The following is a 23,081-nucleotide window of genomic DNA, read 5'->3' as shown; positions in this document are numbered from 1 at the left end:
TTGACCAGTAGTGTGTGTCACAAAAATTAAGTTACTCTAGGGACAAAAGTGAGTACATTACAGCCGACTTAATGGCCATAGCTGGACCACCTGGTGTAGTTAGTGCTATAGATTGGACACACAATTGTACAAATTATTTCACCGTTAAAAGTTGAATGCGCATTTCTTTACAAGCTGCCAGACATGTAAGAGGCTGACAATTGGCGGAACATATCTTGACTAGTCAATATATAATTCTTGGTTTCATGTTTAATCAGTGACATTTTTATTTGAATATCTTTATTTCAATATGGCAACATGACACACCCTTTTACAGTATTGCAATGATGAATTCACTGACAGACCAGTCCTCTATCAGCCAAACACTGGGTCAGAAATGACAGATGCAAAATTTTGAGCCAATATTAGTTACCATTGAGATGTAGGATCCAAGTTCATAAGTAAAAAGTAAAATATAAAAAGTCTGTAAATGTACAAGTACATACGCATTAAAAAATGTATCAATTTCTGAAGACATAGGCATTCAATTGATATCAAGCTGCTCCCACCTACAGAAACAGGAAATAATGTAATCCTTTAATTCTGGTATGGATTATTTACACAGGGAATACGATACAATTTACAACACTTTTATCATGCTGTGTTTACAAAGGCAAAACGATCCTGATGTTTTTACACTAGTTGGTCTTTCTCTGTAAAGAAAACACAGCCATAGTGACACCTAGGAAGGTAGTAGACGGAGAGCCGTTTCTCACATAGGCCAGTATCGCAGGTCTCCGTCCACTTTACAAATCAATCCGGGTTCCCGTGGGAAAGTTACTGGTTTTCCTTAGGGAACAAACACAAATTATTTTCTTTGTTAAAAAATTTGAATTTGTAGGACCAGCTTTTTGAAGCTTATTATCTTAAACTTTATTTATTCTAATCTGAAAATAAATCAGAATCTATGTATGTTTATTGATTTCATAATTTGGAAGGCCTAGATAAAGAATTTGTGATTTTTGCTAAAACACCTTACATTGTTTACCTGATATGAGAGGGATCTTGGTCCCGGAGTTCTTGAGGACAACTTGAAGAGCACAAGGCTTGGTAGACCCAGCATGCTTTGCTCCCTCCCTCAGTATGATATGCACTTCCTGTCCCCTAAACAGCCAGTCCATCTTGTTGCCCAGGTAACTGATGCCCCGAATACACAGCTGGGAGATGTCATCCGGGAAGAGAGGGGCGAAGGCAAGACAATCCTTCTGTACTCTGGTATATGGAATGCAAATGAGTTTAAATGTGAATACACTACTGTTCAAAAGTTTGGGGTCACTTAGAAATTTCTTTTTTTTTTAATGCAAAGCAATCTTTTCCCCATTAAAATAACATTAAATGAATCAGAAATACAGTGCAGACATTGTTATTGTTGTAAATGACTATTGTTGCTAAATGGATTATCTTTACTGGAATATCAACACAGGTGTAGAGGACCATTATCCGCAACCATCCCTCCTGTGTTCCAATGGCACGTTGTGTTTGCTAATCCAAGTTTATCATTTTAAAAGACTTTGATCATTTGTCCTATAACTGACCTGAATCCAGTGTAACCAAACAGCACAGCTTGTAGGAACCCTCCCATTCCAGTGAGAAAGTTCACCGCCCCAGAACCATCAGATGATTCACTCCACACCTGAGAGAGAGAGCAAGAGAGACATGGATGTGACAAATATATTACTGTAGGTGTGTGTGATTGTGTGTGTGTTTGTGCACGTTGTTCCATTCTGACCTGAAATGGTCCTTGGATGTTTTTGAAGCTCTTCTTCAGTAGGTTCTGTGCCCGTTCCACCTCCCCCAGCTCTAACCAGCCAACTGCAAACATACCCTTTAAAAACACAAAGCCAATCCGGGATTATGTGCACAGCTCGTCCCAATCACTGCACATCCCTGTCCCACACAGCCGAGACTTCCAGCCCAGCACGTCCCAATCACTGCACATCCCTGTCCCACACAGCTGAGACTTCCAGCCCAGCACGTCCCAAGCACTGCACATCCCTATCCCACACAGCAGAGATTTCTAGCCCTGCACATCCCTATCCCACACAGCTGAGACTTCCAGTCCAGCACATCCTAATCACTGCACATCCCTATCCCACACAGCCGAGACTTCCAGCCCGGCACATTCCTTCTAATACGGCTCCAGGGAGAGTCCCACGTTTCATGGTACACTGGAGATTTCTCGTTGGTCAGTGCTCGGTTGTGCTGTGTAAGGAACGTACCCAGGTCATGGCAGGTCCCGAGGGGTCTGTGACAGCCTCGTAGAACTCCAGGTCGTTCCTTCTGACCTTGGGGGGCATAGCCAGACCCAGAGGGTAGCCCAGCATCACCGTGTCGGCCTGTTTAACAAACTGGCCTGAGATGGGAGGGGGTTAAGCAGGTAATTACTGATAGTCCAGCGAGGCATGGATAACATTTCAACTATTTATTAATTCTAGTCCATAGTATGACCCCAACCCTTAATTTAGCACGCGGATGCTTAACAAAAGACGGTTGCAAAAGCACGCATAGCAACACAGTTATGGTATGTACAGAGGATGTCTGCGACTCACCTTTTTTGTACCCATCATATTCAGGATGATAATTGTGCTCCTGGTCAAAGGGGATTTTGATCTTGTCTGCGATTTGCTTCCACTCTTTGGGAGCAGGATAGTTCAGCAGGGAAGCCAACTCCACAGCAAAGGCAAGACTGTGAACAAGAGAAAGAAAGTGGTTGAATGTTTTCCACAGATTTCAAAGGAGATCATCCACTCCTGGATCAATGACAGCAGCACACGGAGAAGGTCTATTGATAACAGCTTGAAAATGCGGAATACCTGGTGCGCTCCATACCTGATTTTGGCGACAGTGTTTGTGTACACAGAGTTGTTGACATTGTGGTAATACTCATCAGGTGGCATCACTCCTGACAGGAAACAAACAGAGATCAGTGTCCTGTATACATGTGTTTACCCAAGCAACACGGTTGCTATGAACAATGTCCAACTAGCAGCTTACAGTAGGTAAATCGATTTATGAACTATAGAGGACTACATTAGTTATATTATGTAGGCTCTACAACAGGTCCTGGATGACAGAGGATTTGTTATTGTAATGATCTTTGAATGGGTCAATGTTTTACAGTGTGTCCTTCACCTAAGATGAGGTAGCTCTGTTCTTCAGGGCTCCAGGTTACTCGAGAAACCCAATAATCAGCAACACCCCAAATTACTTCACTGCCACGACCCTCTGTAAACATCGACAGGTCCTGGAACAGATAAGATGAGACTCTGTAAACCTGACCAATACCTGTGTCAGGTAGAGTCTTGAACTGGCCATACCTGTGTCAGGTAGAGCCTTGACCTGGCCATACCTGTGTCAGGTAGAGTCTTGACCTGGCCATACCTGTGTCAGGTAGAGCCTTGACCTGGCCATACCTGTGTCAGGTAGAGCCATGACCTGGCCATACCTGTGTCAGGTAGAGTCTTGACCTGGCCATACCTGTGTCAGGTAGAGCCTTGACCTGGCCATACCTGTGTCAGGTAGAGCATTGACCTGGCCATACCTGTGTCAGGTAGAGCCTTGACATGGCCATACCGGTGTCAGGTAGAGCCTTGACCTGGCCATACCTGTGTCAGGTAGAGCCTTGACCTGGCCATACCTGTGTCAGATAGAGCCTTGACCTGGCCATACCTGTGTCAGGTAGAGCCTTGACCTGGCCATACCTGTGTCAGGTAGAGCCTTGACCTGGCCATACCTGTGTCAGGTAGAGCCTTGACCTGGCCATACCTGTGTCAGGTAGAGCCATGACCTGGCCATACCTGTGTCAGGTAGAGCCTTGACCTGGCCATACCTGTGTCAGGTAGAGCCATGACCTGGCCATACCTGTGTCAGGTAGAGCCTTGACCTGGCCATACCTGTGTCAGGTAGAGCCATGACCTGGCCATACCTGTGTCAGATAGAGGTAGTGCTGGAATGCCAGAGTGACGTCTCCATTGATGTGGATCTCCTGCTGTCCGTAGATGTCTTCAGGACACACCTCTCTCCCGGACACGGCACTCTCCCAAGGGAACTTCAGTCCCTGGTACGACAGAACAACATAATGTCATTAGAACACAATCAAATCAAACAAAATGTTTCACATTTCTTATGTTAAAATGCATTCCAATATGCTTTGCAAATAAAAAGATACACATAGCTGGAATAATAAAACAAATATATATAAAGAGAATAATAGATGCCAAATCTGCAAATCTGCAAAGTACAGAAAGTGCATAAAGCCAACAGTTCAGTATGTGTTCATGGCTCAGAGACATTATTACCACAGCCACATAAAGGAGATTATACTATCACCAAGGTTCTTTCCATCCAATAGTCAATTAGGTCGTTCAGGTGATGTCAAGATGAGAATTTCCAAATAAATATCAAACAAACAAAAATGCTGGTTATCCCTTATGGGCTATGGATTTGCTGAACAATGCTTTCTGGTAGGGATGCACCAATACCACTTTTCTTCTGACCGAGTACAAGTATGAATATTTGGGTACTTGCCGATACAGAGTACTGATACCAAGTACTCAAAGCTGCACTAACTAGGATTTCTTTCAGCAACAAAACAAAAGTTTTGTCCCCTAAACACGTTGTGGTTCTCTACGTTAACTTACTTAAACTGTAACTATTTCTCAATGTGCTCCACCTTATAATATTATTTCCCTTATAAAATGTATTATTTAAATAGTAATTTGTTTGATTTATATTTTACCCGAAATCGTTTTTTCTTTGAAAATATAAACAATACACACAACCCATCGCAGACTTTTAGTTTGAAGGCAAAATACGAATACCTAAGGTCTTATTGCCTCTGCCGCATAGAGTATCGTTGCCAGCATGATACTAATCCATTGTAGCTATCGAGTTGTGACAGTTAGCTTCTTACCTTTGGTTGTCGCTCAGACGATGGCTACCTTTATATCAATGTGACAACCCACTTACAGGCCGTTCAACGCAAACGTGTGCATGCACAGACGGTTACTTTTCTCTGAACTCACAAGCTAGTTTGATACTTTGAATGTGCAGGACTGGACGTGGTTGCTCTGCTCTGATGTTCGTGCGATTGTAAACTGTGCACAAAAAATATTTTCCTACTCTGCTCTTTCATTTATTTCAGTAATGTCTCTGGACATTTTACTATGCTTCTCCAGTGTTGGAGTTAGCTGTTGTTGTGGTTCAGCACTGCTAGCGTTACCATACGCCTTGAACTCTGCGCTGTGTTGTGGCTAACAATATTTTATCAAATTTATTGTGTTAAATTAGTATTTTTCTTTTCCTACTCGACAATTTAGCAGAGCAGAGCTTGTACTCTACTTGTGTAACTGTTGCCATCTCCGTCTTCCTACTCTACCAATCTGAGCTCTATATTCTATGCTTATGCGGGCAGAGGCGCACAACAACCATACTTAATGTTTCCAGGATGTGGTATCGGATCGTAAGATCGGCATATTTCTGTGAGTACGAGTACAAGTCAGTCTTGCCAGCTCTCGCGAGTCAAATAAGCAACCAAATCAAACGGCAACAACATGTACACTGGGCAGGCACCATCCCCTAATCTCTGAGCACCTGCGAGCAGAATATGAGAGGAAATGAGTGATGGAAAACGAGGGGACAGGAGCACTAGGGGAGAGTAAAAAACATTTATACCATATGTATTTACTATTATACGTGTATATATAGCCTACTAATGTGTGTATATATATATATATATATATATATATATATATATATATACACACACACACACACACACACACACACACACACACACACACACACAAACCCGATTCCAAAAAAGTTGGGACACTGTACAAATTAAGAGTAAAAAAGGAATGGAATAATTTACAAATCTCACAAACTTATATTTAATTCACCATAGAATATAGATAACATATTGAATGTTGAAAGTGAGACATTTTTTAATGTCATGCCAAATATTGGCTCATTTTGGATTTCATGAGAGCTACACATTCCAAAAAAGTTGGGACAGGTAGCAATAAGAGGCCGGAAAAGTTTAATGGACAGATAAGGAACAGCTGGAGGACCAATTTGCAACTTATTATGTCAATTGGCAACATGATTGGGTATAAAAAGAGCCTCTCAGAGTGACAGTGTCAGAAGTCAAGATGGGCAGAGGATCACCAATTCCCCCAATGCTGCGGCGAAAAATAGTGGAGCAATATCAGAAAGGAGTTTCTCAGAGGAAAATTGCAAAGAGTTTGAAGTTATCATCATCTACAGTGCATAATATCATCCAAAGATTCTGAGAATCTGGAACAGTCTCTGTGCGTAGGGGTCAATGACGGAAAACCATACTGGATGCCCGTGATCTTCGGGCCCTCAGATGGCACTGCATCACATACAGGAATGATACTGTAATGGAAATCACAATACGGGCTCAGGAATACTTCCAGAAAACATTGTCGGTGAAAACGATCCACCATGCCATTCGCCGTTGCCGGCTAAAACTCTATAGGTCAAAAAAGAAGCCGTATCTAAACAGGATCCAGAAGCGCAGGCGTTTTCTCTGGGCCAATGATCATTTAAAATGGACTGTGGCAAAGTGGAAAAGTGTTCTGTGGTCAGATTAATAAAAATGTTAAGTTCATTTTGGAAAACTGGGACGCCATGTCATCCGGACTAAAGAGGACAAGACAACCCAAGTTGTTATCAGTGCTCCCATCCAGACGTCGTCTCTTTCAGGGAAGACCTTGCATTTTCCAACATGACAATGCCAGACCACATACTGCATCAATTACAATGTCATGGCTGCAAAGAAGAAGGATCCGGGTACTGAAATGGCCAGCCTGCAGTCCAGATCTTTCACCCATAGAAAACATTTGGCACATCATAAAGAGGAAGGTGTAACAAAGAAGACCTAAGACAGTTGAGCAACTAGAAGCCTGTATTAGACAAGAATGGGACAACATTCCTATTCATAAACTTGAGCAACTTGTCTCCTCAGTCCCCAGACGTTTGCAGTCTGTTATAAAAAGAAGAGGGGATGCCACACAGTGATAAACATGGCCTTGTCACAACTTTTTTGAGATGTGTTGATGCCATGAAATTTAAAATCAACTTATTTTTCCCTTAAAGTTATACATTTTCTCAGTTTAACATTTGATATGTTATCAATGTTGTATTCTGAATAAAATATTGAAATGTGAAACTTCCACATCATTGCATTCTGTTTTTATTCACAATTGTACAGTGTCCCAACTTTTTTGGAATTGGGTTTGTATAAATATAATATACACGAGTAGGCTGTTATGCTTGTTTTTTGTTATAAACTGTAATAATAGATTCTGCTTTGCAGTATCTGCACAGAGCTTCACTGTCATCACAGACCACTTGATGTAGACAGTCTTTGTTGTACTTTTTGCCATACTTGGACCACTTTGTTGGCGACATCGTTTGTGGAAATGTATCTAGTGCTATGTCATCTTATGTCATGAATGATGACTCATCATCACTGCTGTACTAAGTGTCTATAATATTCAATATTTCTACCATACTGTTCATACTCCCCATCCCACCATACTTGCCATAGGCCTATCTATAATTTCAATACCACCACCAATATTGCTGCTGGTTTACATTACTCTTTCTAAACTGCTGCTAGTGTACAAAACACATTAACCAGTAAATAACTGATATCCACTGTCTCCCTGTGGCAGTTTCTTCAAATGGCTCCTTTACCTTGTAGCCCTGCTTCTCAGCATTGTGTTTAGCCCCGTTGAGTGTTCGCACCCTGTATTCTAGTACAGTCCGGGCTAGCTGGGGATAGAAGAGCCCAATGCTTGGATACATCCAAATGTCCTATACAGGAGAGGGTAGAAGGAGGGGACTCATGTTTTACTGTTATGGTGACTAGTTGGTAGGAAAGATAGCATTAGAGCAAAAAAGCGGAATTTCCTACAAATTACAGTGCAAGGGTTATCCCGGTTGGAGGATTCCATCTTGCTTATTCCACTAAATCCAGATGTCCTCCAACCAGGATCTTAGAAAAAGATATTATGCATTAACTACCAGGTGACAGTACAGTGATATAAAGCATTAACTACCAGGTGACAGTACAGTGATATAAAGCATTAACTACCAGGTGACAGTACAGTGATATAAATCATTAACTATTAGGTGACAGTACAGTGATATAAATCATTAACTATTAGGTGACAGTACAGTGATATAAAGCATTAACTACCAGGTGACAGTACAGTGATATAAAGCATTACCTACCAGGTGACAGTACAGTGATATAAAGCATTAACTACCAGGTGACAGTACAGTGATATAAATCATTAACTATTAGGTGACAGTACAGTGATATAAATCATTAACTATTAGGTGACAGTACAGTGATATAAAGCATTAACTACCAGGTGACAGTACAGTGATATAAAGCATTACCTACCAGGTGACAGTACAGTGATATAAAGCATTAACTACCAGGTGACAGTGGCATTCTCCTCACCTGGTCCCAGAACACATGGCCCCAGTAGTCCTGGCCTGAACCCCCATTGGACAGCCCTCCAGGACTGACCCCACCGAAGTGACCAGGCACCTCGTGCAATGACGGGAAAGCACTGAGCAGGTAGAACATGCAACCAATCAGAGCCCTGCTGAATTCTTCTGGACCAATCAGCTCCAGCTTGCTGCCTGCCCACAGCTCCTCCCATGCCCGGAGGTGGGTGGGACGAAGGTTCCCATTGGCCATAAGCTCCAAACCTGTGATGTCATAATCATAATCACATGACGCAGTTGAAACGGAGCAACAGGACTGCGCTACGAATGTACGCGCATTTTAGGATCTGCGGCACACTTTGGCCTTCATCCCTGTATTGCTGGTTCCCTGTCACAACAAGATAGGTGGAGTTAGCCGTTTAACCCGCACTTTGCCCTGTTATGTGGCTAACTTGATCACAAGCCCCCATTCACTGTTTTTTACTCCTTCAGGCTACTTCCAAGCGCTACACATCCACTTCCCCGCCATTACCAGTGTCGTAGTGGGCCTGTGCACTCTCCTTATCGCCAGCCACAGTCACCACAAAGCCCCAGCGGGACTGCGTCTGGTCGGCCAGCAGAGAGAGTGCGGTGGGGATGGGTGTCCAGATGAGATGAACGGCGGGGCAGACATCCCCTGGGACCTCTGGTGTGATGGTCTGACCATGGATGTAACTGGGGAAGTCGAGGTGGGATTGTTAGGGGTTCATGCTAGCTGGGATCCTTGGGACGTTGCCCCCGAAACCTGACCATAATAATCAGAGGAAGAGGAAAAAAAAAAATCTACTTTTCGAAAACGCAATGCTGTTTCGCATTAAAACAAAATTACTTTCCAATTGTCAAACTTCTAGAATGGATGTTTTGTTTTTTGAAAGACCTAACCATGACATTAGCAACTTCACACTGATTACTCAAATGTCACGTTTATTTGTCCTAGAAGGCACCCGGTTTAGCAATAAAACTGCCAAAACTGTCTTCCCTGAAAAAACGTAATATTAACAAAACACCTTTGACTTCACCTGTTGATCAGACAGAAGTACTCCTGGAATAAAAGGAGAGCATTGGATGGTTCTCTTTAAGCCACAACACTTCCCCCCTGCTCCACCACACAGGGCTAGAAAACCTACCTGCCACCTTTGTATTGTGGTTCAGACTGGAACACGACGTCATCGCTTCGGGGCTTGAACCTGCTGTCCAGCTTCACCCTGATTGGCTCCTGGGAGGTGCCCTGACGAACCAGCAGGACTTCCATGACCAGGAGGTTGGGATGGTGACGATGAGCGTAGAGCAACTGGGAGGCCATAACATTAGCTGTCCGCAAAGAGTGGGTAAAGATACCTAGAAAGATGGAGAGAAAGAGTCCCATTAGGTGACCACTAGCAAACATAGGCTGGCAAAACATACTCTAACATCCTCCATACTGGGCAACCTGTCTGTCTGTCTATATTAACTAGAATGAACCCACCTTTCGGTCAGTCTCTACTAACTAGAATATACCAACCTTACTGTCTCTGCGAACTAGAATATACAAACCTGTCCGTCTCTACTAACTAGAATGCACCAACCTGTCAGTCTCTACTAACTAGAATGTACCAAACTTTCTGACTTTCTCTACTAACTAGGCTGTACCAAGGGTGGTCTGTCTGTCTTCACTAACTAGGCTGTAGCAACCTGTCTGTCTGTCTGTCTGTACTAACTAGGCTGTACCACCCTGTCTGTCTGTCTGTCTGTACTAACTAGGCTGTATCCCCCTAGTGTCTGTCTCTACTAACTAGGCTGTATCCCCCTAGTGTCTGTCTCTACTAACTAGGCTGTATCCCCCTAGTGTCCTTCTCTACTAACTAGGCTGTATCCCCCTAGTGTCTGTCTCTACTAACTAGGCTGTACCACCCTGTCTGTCTGTCTGTCTGTCTGTCTGTACTAACTAGGCTGTATCCCCCTAGTGTCTGTCTCTACTAACTAGGTTGTACCAACCTGTATGTCTGTCTGTATTAACTAGGCTGTAGCAACCTGTCGGTCTGTCAGTACTAACTAGGCTGTACCAACCTGTCGATCTCTACTAACTAGATCAGTGGTTCCCAACCAGGGGTACTAGGCCCCCTGGGGGTACTTGAAAACCTCATGACACCATAGCTTTATTAGTGAAATTAACATGGGGGGTACTTCTGGGGTACTCGAAGCAGAGCACAATTCTGACAGTGGTACATTAATTGAAAAAGGTTGGGAACCACTAAGATGGAACCAACCTACCTGTGTGGGTATCTAGGCTGTATGAGTGCTGTACAGGTCCTGCCGTCTCATCCTCCTCTATCTCCATCCTCACAGCCAGAGGAGAAGGAAGGTTGGCACGGTGACATTCCCCGCCCTCGCCATTATAGAGTCCGCCCATATGCATGATGTCGCAGTAAACTCTCCAGCCCAGCAGCCCATTGGCCAGCGGAGGTAGGAAGCGAGGGTCAAGGGGCAGTAGGTCGGTAGTGAAGATGTATGGGTCAGTAGGGGTCTCATTGGTCATTGTAGGGAGGTTGTGTCCTCTTCCACTTAGGATGATAAAATGTTAAATGAATGATACCTACAACAGAACAGTATAACACACAGAGTGCCTGTGTCATACACATAGAATACCTGTAGAACAGCTATATATCTGAGTCATTTATAAAGCACAACATTTGGTTTTACTAGTTATAACTTCCCAACTGTTTTGCTTGAAGTCTGAGTTCCTAAAATTCAGGGGGAATACGTAACATATTATACGTAAATCTGTGACACCCGATTTCATATATTGTTAATGTCCAATGCACTACCAAAACATATAATGTTCCAAATTTGCTAAAACGTATCATATGTTACGAACACTACTAAAACATATCATATCTTACAAATGTACAGAGACGTACAATTTGTTACAAATTAAATGTTAAAAGGTTAGGGTCGGGGTAAGAAAGATAATTACCCTGGATTTGAACTTCCCTGGTCCATATGATCACCAATGCACTCACTATCATGCACTTTCAAAATTAGCATTGTCAGTTAAACTATTCACACAGCGAATACCTCTGAAATTCACACAATTTCAGAGGTAACAGCCCACAAAATAACTATTTTCTGTTTAGTGGATCAGCTCATTTGAGAAGAGTTCCTAACGTTACATGCTATGAAGCCCTTGAGGTGTCTGTTCTATTTCATTCTATCGCTATCATGAATATGCATGTTGTGTGTTAAGTCTTCCATTCTCTTACCGGGAGTGACGAACCTACAACAGCCCATCAGTGCTCTGCTACGAGACTGCTTGGTGGCCAAAACTGTAATGTAGTATAGGCCCCCATCTCAAACGACAGTAGGGTAATTTAGTATTATATTATTTTCATGTACTCAGTAGTATGAATGTAAGTATTGTTATGTAATGTATTCAGCTGTAAATGTGTACTAATAAACTTAGCCTTACATATACAGACATATTATATACAGACATATTATACACATATATATATATATATATATATATATATATATATATATATATATATATATATATATATATATATATATATATATATATATATATATATATATATACACATATATATATACTTATATACACTGAACAAAATTATAAACACAACACTTTTGTATTTGCCCCCATTAATCATGAGCTGAATTCAAAAGATCTAAGACTTTCTCTATGTAAACACAAAAGGCCTATTTCTTTCAAATATTGTTCACAAATCTGTCTAAATCTCTGTTAGTCAGCACTTCTCCTTTGCCGAGATAATCCATCCACCTCACAGGTGTGGCATATCAAGAGGCTGATTAGACAGCATGATTATTGCACAGGTATGCCTTAGGCTGGCCACAATAAAAGGCCACTCTAAAATGTGCAGTTTCACTGTATTGTGGGGGGGGTCAAAAACCAGTCAGTATCTGGTGTGACCACCATTTGCCTCACGCAGTGCAACACATCTCATTCACATATAGTTGATCAGGTTGTTGATTGTGGCCTGTGGAATGTTGGTCCACTCCTCTTCAATGGCTGTGCAAAGTTGCTGGATATTGGCAGGACCTGGAACAGGCTGTCATATACGCCGATCCAGAGCATCCCAAAAATGCTCAATGGGTGACATATTCGTTGAGTATGCTGGCCATGTAAGAACTGGGATGTTTTCAGCTTCCAGGAATTGTGTACAGATCCTTGCAACATGGGGCCATTCATTATCATGCTGCAACATGAGGTGATGGTTGTGGATGAATGGCACAACAATGGGCCTCAGGATCTCGTCATAGTACCTCTGTGCATTCAAAATGCCATCAATAAAATGCACCTGTGTTCGTTGTCCATAACCCCACCGCCACCACGTGCCACTCGATCCATAACGTTGACATCAGCAAACCGCTCAACCGTACGACGCCATACACACTGTCTGCCATCTGCCCTGTACAGTGAAAACCGTGATTCATCCGTGAAGAGAACACCTCCCCAAAGTGCCAGACACCACTGAATGTGAACATTTGCCCACTCAAGTCGGTTACGACGACGAAATGCAGTCTCGTCGAGACCCCAATGAGGATGACGAGCATGCAGATGAGCTTCCCTGAGACGGTTTCTGACAGTTTGTGCAGAAATTCTTTGGTTATGCAAACTGATTGTTGCAGCAGCTGTCCGGGTGGCTGGTCTCAGACGATCTTGGAGGTGAAGATGCTAGATGTGGAGGTCCTGGGCTGGTGTGGTTACACGTGGTCTGCGATTGTGAGGCTGGTTGGATATACTGCCAAATTCTGCTGTGTGATGAAACTGCACATTTTAGAGTGGCCTTTTATTGTGGCCAGCCCAAGGCACACCTCTGCAATAATCATGCTGTCTAATCAGTATCTTGATATGCCACACCTGTGAGATGGATGGATTCTCTCTGCAAAGGAGAAGTGCTCACTAACAATATTTGAGAGAAATAGGCCTTTTGTGTATATAGAGAAAGTCTTAGATCTTTGGGTTCAGCTCATGATCAATGGGGGTGTTTATAATTTTGTTCAGTGTATATTAGTCACACATTTGGACACACACTGGTAGTTCTTTATTTTTACATTTTTCTACATTGTAGAATAACAGTAAAGACACCAAAACTATAAAATAACAGATATGGAATCATGTACCAACCAAAAAAAGTGTTAAACAAATCTAAATACATTATTTTAGAATCTTCAAAGCAGCCACCCTTTGCTTTCATGACAACTTTGCACACTCTTGGCATACTCTCAACCATTTCAAGATGTAGTTACCTAGAATGCTTTTACAGCAAGTTCCCACATACACTAAGCACTTGTCGGCTGCTTTTCTTTCACTCTGTGGCCCAACTCATCCCCAAACATCTTAATGGGGTTGTGTTAGGGAGATCTTGGTGGCCAAGTAATTTAATGCTGCACTATAACTCTGTCTAATAGCCCTTACACAGACTGGAAACGTGTTTTAAAACATTGTCCTGTAGAAAGATTAGATTAAATTCAACAAAAGCACAGATTTTCCCCGGTCTAATGTTCATTTCTTGTGTTTCTTGGACCAATGAAATATATTTTTATTGGTGTCCTTCAGTAGGGGTTTTATTGCAGAAATTAGAAAGGCTTGATTCACACGGTCTCCTCTGAACAGTCAATGTTGAGATGTCTGTTGAAGCATTTATTTGGGCTGCAGTCTGACGTGCAGTTAATGTCCGATTTCTGAGGATGGAAACTCCAATCCTCTGTCTGCAGCAGAGATAACTTTGGATTTTCCTTATTTCTGGCAGTTCTCATGACAGACGGTTTCATCAGTTTTTGTGACTGCAGTTGAAGAAACTTTCAAATGCTCCCGACTGACTAACCTTCAGGTCTTAAAATGATGATGGTCTGTTGTTTTTGTTCGCTTATTTCAGTGGCTCTTGCCATAATATGGACAAGTACAGTACAGGCATGAATGGTCTTCTGTATACCAACCCTACCTTGTCACAGCACAGCTGATTGGCCCAAAGGCATAGGAATGAAAGAAATTCCACAAATGAACATAAGGCAAGCCTGTTAATAGAAATGCATTCCAGGTGACCACTTCAAGCTGGTGGAGAGAATACAAAGAGTGTGCAAAGCTGTAAAGGCAAAGGGTGGCAGCTTTGAAGAACCTAAAATATGAGATGTATTTTGATTTGTTTAACACTTTTTTTCTACAGTTTTTGCAATATGATTCCTTAAGTTTTGTTTCTTACCTTTGATGTCTTTACTATTATTCTACAACGTAGAAAATCATAAAACTAAATAAATATTGTTAAAGGAGTAGACGTGTCCAAACATTTGATTGGTACTAATATATTTGATACGTACCACATGAGGGACAATTTGGGTATGAGTAAAGGGGAATAGTACAGCCTAAAGTTAATCATAGACAAAAAACTACAGCAAGATGGAACATAAATCAGTCAAAGGTCTGTATGTCAAACTATTCAACTGAAATCACTGCGGTTTCAACATCAAACAAGCCATGAGCATCAACTAGAGCTAAAGTAGCTAGACACTAGGTAAACTTAAATTGTGGAAGTGGCATAGATTTAAAAAGAGAAGTTAATTACATTGAAACTTTTTGTTTGGGGCTTGGCAATCTCTTTTTACAATCCGGGGGTTGGAATTTGTTCTTCGCTATCAATAACGATTATACACTTGCCTTTGTAGATTTTAAACGTGTTTCCTTAAAAATTGTCAACGTAATAACTTACTGTAAACTTGCAGGTAAAGATTATCTAAAATAGCTACTTTGTGGTAAAAGTAGTGAATCAGTTATGATATCCATTTTATCACCTACTATTCATGACGAGATTATAAGTCTCTCACGAGTGAGCTATAACAATTACAGTACAAAAAAAGTTATTAAAGGACGTCACCCTCACCATAAACCAGAGAGCAGCGTGACATATAGAATTAATCTCATGATCTCGGGAAGTACACGGTAAGGAATGATGAGAAGATAACGTCAAAAAGTTCATGGCGTTCGATTATTGCGTGTGAGCAAAAGTTTCTTAAATCAACTCTCCGTGTCACTCTATTACTGAGGAACCTTGCTGTCTCTCTATTAACTGCACACCGCAGGAATTTTCGTCGATACTTTGATATTTCTGGTGGGGGAACTGTCGCACTCTCACATGAAAGTGGCTGTTTCCATTCGAAATTTCGAGGGAAGAAAGGAATGCTCGAAAAAATCAGTAAAAAGGTAAAGTATCTCACGTGGAATATCTGGAACTGATCATGGAACTGATAATACAACAAATGGCAAACGAAGTCTTGATCTTCCGATCCGCTAAAATTCTGTTTAAAATAAAATAAAAGGTGAATATCCGCTAGAACTCTGGACTTCTAGAAGCGTTTGTTTTTGTCGGGTATATGTAGTGGGAGGAAGTACCCAGGTTGGAAATCTGACTAGCCTGGTCAGGAACCCGTTGTCCTCGGATTGGATTTATACTTTTGGTGGAAAATATGGGTGGATATGTGTGGTTGGAATGGACAATAATTGACACAGCACTTTTAAAAGCACTAAATAAAACAAACCTCAAACAAATACAATTATTATATTTTGATACGCCTTTTCATACCCAATTCACACATTCAATTCTATTGACAGTGGTCCAAATTAAATGTATTGCATAAAATATTTTATATCTGGAAATATTATCGGTAAATGTAACCGGCTGCATTCGTTAGCTGTTAAAATGTTGCTGTAAATGTGTGTCTTTCAACACGATTCCTCTCATTTTCTATTTGAGGACGGATAGCCACGTGACTATGGAGGGATGACCTCGTGACTTTGGAAACTGCAATTATTTTATGTTGCTACAGTCAAGGGTGGTTATTCCCGATGTTGATCAACTCACAATCTACTTCATCAATATATTTTAACAATGGCTTCAAAAGTGGCTGTAAAAAACATTATTTACTAAAGACCCAACCGTCACGGAAATCGACATGTCCGAGAAGGGCACCTTCCTTCCGAAGGTCTCACCGGTATCGCTTCTCGGCCTTTTGGCTAAGATCAAGTGTAGTATCTGTTCTTATCAGTTTAATATCTGATACGTCCCCTATCTGGGGACCATATATTAAATTGATTTTTGGAATAGGGAGATGGAATAGGGGCTTGCTCCGTCCACTCCACGCATCGACCTGGTATTGCAGTACCTCCAGGAACGGTGCACCCCCCTCTCTTTGTAAAAAAAATAATACTTGTGATGATTTCTGAAGATCATACCTTAGCTTGGAGGTTTCATTTTACTGTGTGTGGTGCCCTGTATGACAACAAATAAAAACATGAATTCGATTTTAAAACATATAAAACACGATTAACAAAAGAACTGAAGTGAAACGGAGTCACTAGTTTGATGTGTTCTATGTCTCAATTCGCCCATAAAACATGTTATTTCTGGTAGTTATGGGTCTCCGAATAATGTTTACCATCTGTATGCGCCTGCCTTCATTTATCCTCAACACTTTTGTAAGGTTTATATAGTTTGCCCAAACGACTTCTTTCGCTTACGGCCATACCAGCCTGAATACGCCCGATCTCGGAAGCTAAGCAGGGTCGGGCCTGGTTAGTACTTGGATGGGAGACCGCCTGGGAATACCAGGTGCTGTAAGCTTTTTCACCACCAGGGTGTGCTCTTTCCATACATTGGAGTTTGGACGATGGCAGGAATAAAATTGAGAGAAGCAGAACACTTTAAATACTCAAGAGATATTTAAGAAAAGCGATTATATTAGTCAGTGAATGGAGGAATGTACACTACTCAAAAAAATTAAGGGAGCATGTAATGATCACACTATAACACCAAGTAAATTTAACTTCAGGGATATCAATCTGTCCATTTAGGAAGCATATAAACAGCTTGAATTGCAAATAAAAATAAAAACATGCATGACATACTTTTAATATCATACTTGAATATTAACTGATAATAAGTGATGTATTATATAAGTAATCTATGTTTTATATATATTATATCTACTATACAAGTTCTGGAGGGATACCCACTGTTTAGATTTTTCTCTGAACTTTAATGCCACCTCCTGGTTATCCAAAAAACTGACATTTCCAGAAGTTTCGACCAACTCTAGATCTCACACCAACGTCTAGGGTACAATTGACCTTTGAATGATCAGAGAAAAATACAGGGTTTATAGTGGAGTCAATCACCCTGATACCCGGGGATGATAACAAAAGGAACCCGTAGAACCATTAGACCAGCTATAACCTGGGACTTCTGGATTTTTTTTCCTAAAGCAGTCAGACTGTAAGAGCCATTTTTTTGTCTTTGCCTAAACTCTTATCAAGTGTGTCCACTAGGGGGCTCTTTTTGGGTATTTGGTAATTAAATTTAGGTAGGAACCTTCCTTCAGACGATACGTGTTGCTTGAGGGAAGGTGCACACAGTTTTTTGACCGCTACACTATGCTACGCTAAGTTATGTCATGCCATGCTGTGCAGGAAGAAAAAAATGTATTGGTGAACTATGGATTTATTGACTGTTGATGGACTCTTGCATAATGGGAAATGAAGACCAGTCACGGTAAAATAAACTACAATCCAAGCATACTAACTTATGTGTGGACAATGAACTAAGTAACAACTCAAGTGTGCGCGTCCATTAACAAGCACCGTCAAGCAGCCCTCAGCTGCCTAAAGTATTAGACTTGGCTGCTTACACAGACAATCGGAAATCTTTGATAAGGTTTTGTAATTAATCTGAACTAGAATCAAGCCTAATGGATGTTATAGATCTCCTATCGCTCTTTTCCAAAAGACAGTAAAAATCTCCTCCCAAGATCACTCCCCACCCACAAACCAATTTTAAAGTTTCCAGACGCTCTTGTAATTCAGTTGGCCCGTAAATATTAATTATCCTCAAATTTATGTTATTCTAGACTAGGTCAATACAAAGCAGTCTACCATCAGTGACATGTTGGATTCTCTGTACTTTCGGGTTGTGACCTTTAAATAAAATTGCAACCCCTGAACACCAATTTTTGTTGTGCCCAGACCATATAGATGGGCCGTACTGCCATCGATCTTGAAAGCATTTATAGTTCTCTCTAAAGGAGATGCAACACTCGTGAAGGAGGACAAGGTCCTGATCTTCATGATGTAGGAAATTTAAGGCAGATAGGCATTTCGCAGCATCGTTTAAACCTCTAGTGTTTATGGTTGCAATGGAAAGGGTAGACATAAGGAAGTGTAACAGGTGTGGACTGAAAATCATTCATCTGTTTTTCCTAGTTATCTTTGTGTCGGTGCCCTTCCCTGCTAAAGATTCCTTCATGAGGGTAGTGGAGGTAAAGGCGGTTACCGTTTCAATGTCTAGGAATGATGAAGGATCAAGTGCAGGCCAACGGTCTGCTCTCTCAGGAGGAGAACTTTCTCCTGAGGTAGAGGTGGTGTCTTGAAGTCGCTTGCGTGTGTTCTGCGATGATGCCTCAAGGGGACTGCCATGTAAAAGAGCGGGAGGTGCAGTCTCAGTAGCTGCTAAAAGGGTTTTCTCATTCAGAATACTGCGTTCCTGGGTTGGAGTTGAGGCTTTTCCCACCTGGCTTTTGAAACGAGATTCAAAAAGTCCCCCAGACGCTTGATCGGGGGAGATGTTATCTAGGGCGGTTATCCTGTCTTCTGAATACAAAGGATCAACCAGCTGGATGGGAGGAAGGGACTTCTATCGTGTTCACCTGAAGGTTGAGATGGCTCAAGAAGTTCGGCTGCTGGAGTTTGAGTATCAAGAGCTTCTCCTTCCTCTTCCATGTTCTGTTGTTGACTCCCTGTTTGAGTCTCATTGAAATTCAGTCCAGGTCTCTGTGGTTCATGAGTTTCTGAAGGAGGTTCCCCGATATTAATGGGATAGTATCGGGCTTTATTGGCATAAGAACATGAACAGTTACGACAATAGTGGTTGTTATCACCACAAAGGTTACGCTTCATGGGTTGCTCACAATTCTTTGTCCAGTGACTTGTGCTTTTACAGTTCCTACAAAAAAATGCTTCACTGTCGGCTGCTAGGTGGTTAAGTGAAAACCGGCTTGGGCCTAATTGAATAATTGAAGGCAGGTGTTATAAATTATCGCCTGCCAAGTCACTCTTCAAACAAACTTGGAATTTACTTATGCCATCTTGATCTTTTGTTTGAGAGCCTTGTAGGACAGCACAATGACAGGAAAGCCATGTGAGAATGTCTTCAAAGTTAACCTTTTCAGAATACATAACCACAGTAACAGTTCTGGTTTCTCTCTCAGACAGGGGGATCAAAACCACTTTATTCAGACAAGGTGCTGTGCTTTTCTTTGCATTAAATCTCTCCAAACATGACTTGTGAAAACATCCCGGCATCAAAGCTGAAACCCTCAGAAGCCATTATGAATATTATATGTACAAAGAGAGGGGGGTGCACCGTTCCTGGAGTTACTGCAATACCAGGTCAATGGGTGGAGTGGACGGAGCAAGCCCCTATTCCATCTCCCTATTCATTTTTGTTTGTGGAAAGTTTTTGTCATACATACAAAGGTGAACTGTGCATAACATATCCTCTAAGGCAAGAAATGAAAACTTGAAAGATCAACGGCCATTTACAATGAAGGATATATCCCTTTCCATCTGTTCTTCACAGACACAGTACCCCACTTATTAATTTCAAAGTGAATTTTATTGCTCTTTATGGGTTCATAATGACAATAAAAACTCAAATGTCTTGCTATATGAAGCTGTGTGCTTTCTTTTCAAACAAGAGTTGTTGCTTTTTCTTTAAAAAACATAGGTTGTCTACATCTTAAACACTTTCTGAAGTCGGTAAAAATCTCAGTTTTAGGCGTCTTATCACTGCTATAACTTAGGATGAAATACCTAATTCTAGATTTTGCGCTCTGCCACCATTCGATAACCGAAGTGTAAAAACCTTTCATCGATAAACAACCTTGGAAAAATAAAATGAAACTCCTCTCAAAGGCTTTGTCGTGAAGGATGTCATTAGTAATCTTCCAATACCCTTTCCCGAAAGGTATGTTTTGTTGTGGTAAAGAAAAGAGACACGAGTCCCACTCTAATACTGTCTGTTAGTCTGTCATGATTTTCAAAGTCAGTAAAAACAGTCAGAACGTCATCTGCTAAAACATCCCAAAAGGTTAGATAAAAGTGAAAGAACATTGGTGTAAGTCAATGTCTGCCTGATGATAGAAGGATAGAAGAGCACACCCTGCTGGTGAAAAAGCTTACAGCACCTGGTATTCCCAGGCGGTCTCCCATCCAAGTACTAACCAGGCCCGACCCTGCTTAGCTTCCGAGATCGGACGAGATCGGGCGTATTCAGGCTGGTATGGCCGTAAGCGAAAGAAGTCGTTTGGGCAAACTATATATACCTTACAAAAGTGTTGAGGGTAAATAAAGGCAGGCGCATACAGATGGTGAACATTATTCGGAGACCCATAACTACAAGAAATAACATATTTTATGAGCGAATTGAGACATAGAACACATCAGACTAGTGACTCCTCCGTTTCACTTCAGTTCCTTTGTTAATCATGTTTTATATTTTTTTAAATCGAATTCATGTTTTTATTTGTTGTCATACAGAGCACCACACACAGTAAAATGAAACCTCCAAGCTAAGGTATAATCTTCAGAAATTAACACAAGTATTATTTTTAGTACAAAGAGAGGGGGGTGCACCGTTCCTGGAGGTACTGCAATACCAGGTCGATGCGTGGAGTGGACGGAGCAAGCCCCTATTCCATCTCCCTATTCCAAAAATCAATTTAATATATGGTCCCCAGATAGGGGACGTATCAGATATTAAACTGATAAGAACAGATACTACACTTGATCTTAGCCAAAAGGCCGAGAAGCGATACCGGTTAGACCTTCGGAAGGAAGGTGCCGTTCTCGGACATGTCGATTTCCGTGACGGTTGGGTCTTTAGTAAATAATGTTTTTTACAGCCACTTTTGAAGCCATTGTTAAAATATATTGATGAAGTAGATTGTGAGTTGATCAACATCGGGAATAACCACCCTTGACTGTAGCAACATAAAATAATTGCAGTTTCCAAAGTCACGAGGTCATCCCTCCATAGTCACGTGGCTATCCGTCCTCAAATAGAAAATGAGAGGAATCGTGTTGAATGACACACATTTACAGCAACATTTTAACAGCTAACGAATGCAGCCGGTTACATTTACCGATAATATTTGAAGATATAAATTATTTTATACAAAATATTTACCTAGAAGCACTGTTAACCAGAGAACCTAATCACTGGAGAATGACCGTCGGTTTGACTTCCCTCTGTGTTCAAACCTATATGAATTATGAACAATAACTTGATCCCTAACCCCACAGCGTCCACTTTATTACAAAATCGACATCTTTCCACAGCAGGAAGACTATAGGAAAAAATGTAATGCACATGGTCTGGTTAATATGAGGTATGGATCATAAGAATGTCCAAACAAAGAATTATTTTTTGTACAAGGAGAGGGGGGTGCACCGTTCCTGGAGGTACTGCAATACCAGGTCGATGCGTGGAGTGGACGGAGCAAGCCCCTATTCCATCTCCCTATTCCAAAAATCAATTTAATATATGGTCCCCAGATAGGGGACGTATCAGATATTAAACTGATAAGAACAGATACTACACTTGATCTTAGCCAAAAGGCCGAGAAGCGATACCGGTGAGACCTTCGGAAGGAAGGTGCCCTTCTCGGACATGTCGATTTCCGTGACGGTTGGGTCTTTAGTAAATAATGTTTTTTACAGCCACTTTTGAAGCCATTGTTAAAATATATTGATGAAGTAGATTGTGAGTTGATCAACATCGGGAATAACCACCCTTGACTGTAGCAACATAAAATAATTGCAGTTTCCAAAGTCACGAGGTCATCCCTCCATAGTCACGTGGCTATCCGTCCTCAAATAGAAAATGAGAGGAATCGTGTTGAAAGACACACATTTACAGCAACATTTTAACAGCTAACGAATGCAGCCGGTTACATTTACCGATAATATTTCCAGATATAAAATATTTTATGCAATACATTTAATTTGGACCACTGTCAATAGAATTGAATGTGTGAATTGGGTATGAAAAGGCGTATCAAAATATAATAATTGTATTTGTTTGAGGTTTGTTTTATTTAGTGCTTTTAAAAGTGCTGTGTCAATTATTGTCCATTCCAACCACACATATCCACCCATATTTTCCACCAAAAGTATAAATCCAATCCGAGGACAACGGGTTCCTGACCAGGCTAGTCAGATTTCCAACCTGGGTACTTCCTCCCACTACATATACCCGACAAAAACAAACGCTTCTAGAAGTCCAGAGTTCTAGCGGATATTCACCTTTTATTTTATTTTAAACAGAATTTTAGCGGATCGGAAGATCAAGACTTCGTTTGCCATTTGTTGTATTATCAGTTCCATGATCAGTTCCAGATATTCCACGTGAGATACTTTACCTTTTTACTGATTTTTTCGAGCATTC

General features: G+C 41.3%; 1 protein-coding gene, 4 non-coding genes and 1 pseudogene across 8 annotated transcripts; 2 read left to right on the top strand and 4 right to left on the bottom strand.

The window, feature by feature from the left end:
* Positions 1-269: 269 nt before the first annotated feature.
* On the bottom strand, positions 270-16,148 carry pgghg (protein-glucosylgalactosylhydroxylysine glucosidase). Of its 4 annotated transcripts, none has more exons than XM_010903176.3 (15): positions 15,468-16,148; positions 10,819-11,108; positions 9,696-9,906; positions 9,062-9,243; positions 8,540-8,793; positions 7,765-7,884; positions 3,965-4,096; positions 3,172-3,283; positions 2,869-2,941; positions 2,589-2,725; positions 2,259-2,392; positions 1,769-1,864; positions 1,575-1,672; positions 1,028-1,251; positions 270-828 (listed from the first exon to the last, which is right to left on the bottom strand). In XM_010903176.3, the coding sequence occupies exons 1-15, from the start codon at positions 15,506-15,508 to the stop codon at positions 752-754; spliced, it is 2,181 nt and encodes a 726-aa protein (XP_010901478.1). In that variant the 5' UTR covers positions 15,509-16,148; the 3' UTR covers positions 270-751. The 4 variants fall into 4 exon arrangements, with proteins under 4 accessions (XP_010901478.1, XP_010901481.2, XP_010901480.1 ...); XM_010903179.4 differs by having other exon boundaries at positions 15,802-16,148; XM_010903178.3 differs by having other exon boundaries at positions 10,819-11,140; positions 15,468-16,147.
* Positions 16,149-16,577: 429 nt separating this feature from the next.
* LOC114829648 lies at positions 16,578-16,768 on the top strand. The gene has a single exon (XR_003777528.1). It is a non-coding gene; the product is annotated as a U2 spliceosomal RNA (small nuclear RNA).
* Positions 16,769-17,095: 327 nt separating this feature from the next.
* LOC114829634 lies at positions 17,096-17,204 on the top strand (annotated as a pseudogene).
* A 3,604-nt stretch (positions 17,205-20,808) lies between these two features.
* LOC114829632 lies at positions 20,809-20,927 on the bottom strand. The gene has a single exon (XR_003777518.2). It is a non-coding gene; the product is annotated as a 5S ribosomal RNA (ribosomal RNA).
* Positions 20,928-21,257: 330 nt separating this feature from the next.
* Positions 21,258-21,448, bottom strand: LOC114829649. Its single transcript, XR_003777529.1, has one exon. It is a non-coding gene; the product is annotated as a U2 spliceosomal RNA (small nuclear RNA).
* Positions 21,449-22,074: 626 nt separating this feature from the next.
* Positions 22,075-22,265, bottom strand: LOC114829650. The gene has a single exon (XR_003777530.1). It is a non-coding gene; the product is annotated as a U2 spliceosomal RNA (small nuclear RNA).
* Between the last annotated feature and the right edge of the window lie 816 nt (positions 22,266-23,081).

The sequence above is a fragment of the Esox lucius genome, chromosome 19, assembly GCF_011004845.1.
Source record: "Esox lucius isolate fEsoLuc1 chromosome 19, fEsoLuc1.pri, whole genome shotgun sequence".
Taxonomy (NCBI): domain Eukaryota; kingdom Metazoa; phylum Chordata; class Actinopteri; order Esociformes; family Esocidae; genus Esox; species Esox lucius.
This window is presented reverse-complemented; position numbering and strand designations above follow the sequence as displayed.